Below are 6,000 nucleotides of genomic sequence, written 5' to 3' on the forward strand. Positions count from 1 at the left end.
CCCAGTGGAACCAGGGAGCCCAGTGAAGAGGGTCCTGCATGAATCAGAGGGGGATTGTGGTGGGTTGGACTTGGCAGGAGAAGTTTGGGGAGGTCATAGGATTCTGAATATTTTCAAACAGTAGAGAGAGAAATTCCTGATCAAATAACAGATGTGCATTTTACATAGACATATTTTTACAGGTGATTTTCAATGTTGGAACTCAAAGGTAAAGACACTGAAGGACAGAAATCTTTGGCAGAGGTAAGATCTTCTTTGATCACCATATTTGAGTTAGCTCTAGGGAAGTGGAGGTTTCCATTTGGAATTCTATAGCTTCTTCCAGGTCACAGTGTCTGCCCCCGACCTTCTGGTGTCTCCTGATGTGCAGCATGAATGAAAATGGCAAGTTCCCTGGCCTTCCTTCTGCTCAGCTTTCATGTCTTCCTCCTTTTGGTTCAGCTGCTCACACCTCACTCAGGTAGGGAACGATTCCATGCTTGTTTCTGAACCAGACAATTACATATTAATGTCCTCAGAGGACTTCTGACTCCTTTCCATAACTGAAGTCCATCCCAACCTGAAGGATCACGTGTCACTATGAGACAAATGGTCCTTCTGTTAGGATCAATTTCCCCTCTAGATTCTTTGTATCTCAACTTCCCTGTCTGAGAAGCACCCTTCCTCTCATGACCCCAACTCCAACACCCTCTGACAGAACCTCCCCCTGTGCCAACAGCTCAGTTTGCTGTGCTTGGGACCCCCTGGGCCAATCCTGGCCATGGTAGGTGAAGATGTTGATCTGCCCTGTCAATGGTTCCCAACCGTGAGTGCAGAGACCATGGAGCTGAGGTGGGTGAGTTCCAACCTTAGGCAGGTGGTGAACGTGTATGCAGATGGAAAGGAAGTGGGAGACATGCAGAGTGCACCATATTGAGGGAGAACTTTGATTCTACGGGATGGCATCACTGCAGGGAAGGCTGCTCTCTGAATACACAACATCACAACTTCTGACAGTGGAAAGTACTCATGTTATTTCCAAGATGGTGACTCATATGAAAAAGCTTTGGTGGACCTGAAGGTTGCAGGTGAGCCTCCAGGTTTTGTTCTGAGAAATTTCTGTGTAGGATCTAGAGCAGATGCAGAGTTCCTCTTGCAAAAGCACTGCAGACACTCCTGGCTGCTCACTAGGAATTGCCTGCACTACCTTCCAACTTAGCTTCTCTGAGCCCTTTGAGTAAAACACAGGTTTTCGTTTAGGAAGAATTCCTGCTGTGCCCTACATGCTCAAGTAAAGAAATCCCTCCTGCTGGCCACCAGAGATATCAGAGAAGTGAAGGACAAGGGATAGGAAGCATAAGAAATCATCTCTTCAGTGACTGGTACACAGTCATTCCTGTTTAGTTCTGTACCAGATGGCTTCTGTGGCCCCACTAGGTACATGCTATTGTGGGCCCTAGAAGACTGGGCTATTGGAACTGTATCTGCTGCCACTGTTCTGGAGCCAGTGACCCCAGAATACACCTGTAGTCATGGGAGCTGTGTTTCTTACTTGTTGCATTGAGGAAGAATACACATCATGCGGAGCTGTGGCGGGGTCTCAGTAAGAAGCTGTTAGAGCAGACTTAGTATACAATTTGGGCTTGTGTTAGGGGATTTGGGGGAGGATTTATAGACTTAGGCCTCTGCTCTGGATGAGATGTTGTCAGGAAGGTGTGCGCAGGTTGATTCTGTGAGTGGGAGCCTTAATCAATCTTTTCTAGGAGGAAGGAGACCAGGGTGAGACTAAAGCTGTAATTGATGAAGGGGCGGCAATCCCTCGTTGCCGATGGGGGATATTTGGTCACTGCTGTGGTTTGGACGATGTTCATGTTTTTCTCTATGCTCACACATGATGTGGGGTGGTCTTGTTTTTCCCATGGTCCATCATAGTCACAAAGTGCCATCATCTGATGCTGGTGTTCTGTGAAATTGCTTTTGTTCAACAGGAGAACACTGAGTCCTGTTGTCACTTCCAAATGAGGGGGCTGCTCTTTTGTTTCTTAGTGCAATCCTTTTCCCTGTGGCTTCTGTTTAAGGGTTTGGTCAGTCGGGATCTGTAGCAGATGATGAAGGGAGGGAGAGAAAAGAGAGATCTGGGTGCTTATTCCCTGGCTTCGTTTCTGCAAGTTACCCTCAGGCTGGCTGCAATGCTTTGCTGAAGGTCACTGCCCCTCTCAAGAAAGTCCTCAATGCATAAATCTCTTCTTTTATGTCTTCAAAAGAGTGCCCTCTCCTCCTCCCTCTGGTGACTGGGGTGGGTGGGAATAGCCCCACTGTTACTGACCCTGGGATACTGCACTCATTCATGTAGCTTTCTCTTCACCAGGACCACACTTTTTGTAAACGGTTCCAGAATGAAATTGTTCTTGAATTATGGAATGTGAGTGCACCCTGATTCCTGTTGGGACCCTCCCTGATACAGGAGCTCTCAAGAATTTAGGCTGATTTATCCTTCCACAGCACTGAGTTCATTGACGTGATGGGTTATGAAGATGGAGGGATCCATCTGGAGTGCAGGTCCACTGGCTGGTACCCCCAACCCCAAATACAGTGGAGCAACGACAAGGGAGAGAACATCTCGGCTGTGGAAGCACCTGTGGTTGCAGATGGAGTGGGCCGGCATGCAGCAGAACATCTGTGATCATGAGAGGCAGCTCTGGGGACAGAGTTTCCTGTACCATCAGAAGTTCCCTCCTCGGCCTGGAAAAGACAGCCAGCATTTCCATCTCAGGTCAGTACCTGCTTGGCCTCAGGTTTTCTGAGCTGAGCTGTGGCAGTTGAATGAAGGGGGAGGTGTTAGTGTCTGCAGTCAACCTGGCTCTCTGCACTGAATATAAGGCCGAAAGCACGGACCTGGAGGCTCCTCCTTGCACCAGGGAAGCATCTCTCCTCCATAAAGCTGTTCATGACACAAACATTTACTGAACATTTCCTGTCTGCCAGAAAGCATGACAGGCAATGGGAATTGGGGGATAATTGTTAAGATAAGCTGTGTATGTAAAGTCAAATGACAAAAGGGGAAAACATATATATATATATACACACACACACACACACACTCACACACACACATATATATATACACTTATATATATACATATATATATACAAACTCATATCATAGAGAAAGAGGTAATCTCCTTGAGATAGAAGATTTAAAAACTGAGTAAAAAATTTTAACAAAGGTCATAAATTATTAATTTACAGAAAAGGAAATAACCCACAAAAGGGTGCTCATTCTCACTCATTAGAGAAACATACTGAATCATTTTTCACTTATGGTATTGGCAAAAATCAAAACAAATGTCTGTTGGTTGATAACACATGGTTATGGCAGGAATGTAGGAAGGCCGTGACTCCTAGGCATCTGCTGGGATGACTTGTATTTTTGGTGTGCATTAGCACAACCTCTGTTGGGGGCTATATAGCAATATCTATCCAAACTACATCTTTAGTGATCCAAAATTCCGCTTCTGGGAATTTATTTGGTAGACAAGCTTGCATTTGTGTGAGATGATCCAGGTAAAAAGTTATATTTTATAGCACTGATTATGACTGCACAAGGTTGGGAACTATGCAGATGTTCACTGCTGGGGAACTTTCATGCAACGGATACCACTCAAGTGTGAAAGAAAAAAGAGAAAATTCTCTCTATACTGATAAGGAAGGATCTCCAAGATTAACTTTGCACAGAAAGAGCAAAATGCAGAGTCGTGTGTATGGAATGCTATCTTTAGTGCAGATATGAGGAAAAACAAGAATATATTTTTATTTACATTTTTTAAGTCAACAAGCAATGTCATAACACTCACTAGGTGTCAGGCACTTTATTAACTTAATCCTTGTAACTTCAGGAGGTAGGTATTATCATTACCCCAATTTCAAAGAGAAGGGCAGTAGGAACAGGAGAGGTTAAGTAATTAGTCTAGAGTCACACTGCTAGTCACCTAAAGGAGCCAGCATTGACACCCAGGGCCTCTAGCTCCAAAGTTCCTGTTCTTAAGCATCATGTTAAGCAGACTAATTTGAAGCTAAGAAAGGGAGGGTGGGAGGGAGGACTGGGTGGATGGGAGACTTGGGTGACTTTTTATATACCTATTTTTGAACCATGTACATGTGTTACCTATCAAAAAGTTGAAATAGAAAAAACTGTGTCTGATCTGCTCAAGTCACTCACTTTCCACATGAGAGGCAGACATCTCAAGAGAAGTAACAGTAGCAGCCTCTAGTGGGGATTTATCAAAGTCTTACCCGCTGTCCTCTGAGATCTTAGGATGAGAAAGATTATTTAACCTGGTGAGATAGATTCCATGCCCTGTGACCTGGGGTGAGCAGCTAACACTTGGGGCGCTGCAGTCAGGGGAGGCTGAGTGCACCAGCCCCCATGACCCACAGCCCTTCTCTTCACAGGCCCCTTCTTCAGGAGCGCCCAGAGCTGGATCGCCGCCCTGGCAGGGATCCTGCCTGTCTTGCTGCTGCTTCTTCCTGTGGCAACAGCAGGAGGGAAAAAAGACTGTTCAGAAAGAAAAAGAGAGAGCAAGAGTTGAGAGAAATGGCATGGAGCACAATGAAGCAAGAACAGAGCACAAGAGGTAGCTGACCCTGGGAGTTTATCTGAGCCCCTGGCTTACAGGCCAAAGCCCAAAGACCTCACGCCCATCCCCACCCCAGAGCTCAGTTGTTTTTAAGGTTTATTTTTTAGAAAACTCCCTCACCTGTAACAGTTCATTATTATTTCTGCTTATTTTCCAGTGAAGCTCCTGGAGGAACTCAGTAAGTTCCCATTCCCCCAGAGACCCAGGCATGTCTTCCTGTCCCTGCTTTATGCGCCTTGATGCATCTTCCCTGTTCCTTCCATCGCAGGCTGGAGAAGTATCCAGTACGCGTCTCGTAAGTGCCTCTGACATTTTCTCTGAATTTGAATCTATAACTGTCTGTGCTTGAATAGTTTCCACTATTAACTTTTTCCCCAAGGTTAGGAAGTGGTCTTAGATCCCTTTGACTAAGGAAAGAAAATAAATTTGCCAATTCCTAATCATTGCCCCCCCCAAAAAAAAAAGAAAGAAAAAAGACAAAGAGTGTGACTCATTGGAGTAACACCCAGGAGGAGTGTTTCTTTCTCCCTCTCTTGACTAGTCTCGAAGAAAAGATGCATTCAATTTCTCTCTACTAGGGGCCACAGACTCTATAGCCCTGCAAAGCACTGAGGAATATCCAGGGGCACACTTGTAAAGGAAGGGGGAAGAGGTAGATGAAGTGCATTCTCTATGGCAGGAACTTCACTAGTCATTTTACATAATCTATAGGCTCCAGAGAAGAAAAAGAAGAATAAAAGACAATAAAGAACAAAAAAATCTGAAAAGAGAGAGGGAGAAAAGTGTGTCTAATAAACAAGAGTGGCTTGAACAGTTGCTCAGTTGGTACCAATTTATTCTAATTGACTTCAAACCCTAGTCCCTGAAATTGCTCATTAAAAATCAGCTCCTTCCCAGCTGATTGTCAGAGCCTTAGACCCAGCACTCCTTGGATTAGCTCTGCAGAATGTCTTGGTTGAGACAATAACCTCACCTGAAATAACCTCTCTGAAAAGAATCTGGGAAACTGAGGGAGAAGTCCATTTTGGAGGCCAGGGAAGGAGCCAGCATAGAATCCACGGTCACTTTTGGACATGTTCAGGTTGAGGAGCTTACTAGAGATCCCCGTGGAGATGCAGAGTAGGCAGGTCAATAATAAATGTGCAGGCCAGGCGCAGTGGCTCACGCCTGTAACCCCAGCACTTTGGGAAGCTGAGGGGAGTGGGTTACCTGAGGTCAAGTGTTCAAGACCAGCCTGGCCAACATGGTGAAACCCCGTTTCTATGAAAAATACAAAAATTAGCTGGGTGCGGTGGCAAGTGCTTGTAATCCCAGCTACTCAGGAGGCTGAGGTAGGAGAATCACTTGAACCTGGGAGGCTGAGGTTGCCATGAGCCAAGATCAC

General features: G+C 45.5%; 1 protein-coding gene across 1 annotated transcript; it reads left to right on the forward strand.

The window, feature by feature from the left end:
- The first annotated feature begins 2,490 nt into the window (after positions 1 to 2,490).
- LOC134739774 (uncharacterized) lies at positions 2,491 to 5,739 on the forward strand. The gene is made up of 5 exons (XM_063666913.1): positions 2,491 to 2,752; positions 4,432 to 4,613; positions 4,774 to 4,794; positions 4,885 to 4,911; positions 5,612 to 5,739. The coding sequence occupies exons 1-5, from the start codon at positions 2,508 to 2,510 to the stop codon at positions 5,737 to 5,739; spliced, it is 603 nt and encodes a 200-aa protein (XP_063522983.1). The 5' UTR covers positions 2,491 to 2,507.
- Positions 5,740 to 6,000: the final 261 nt, after the last annotated feature.

Source organism: Pongo pygmaeus, chromosome 5 (genome assembly GCF_028885625.2).
Source record: "Pongo pygmaeus isolate AG05252 chromosome 5, NHGRI_mPonPyg2-v2.0_pri, whole genome shotgun sequence".
Taxonomy (NCBI): Eukaryota; Metazoa; Chordata; class Mammalia; order Primates; family Hominidae; genus Pongo; species Pongo pygmaeus.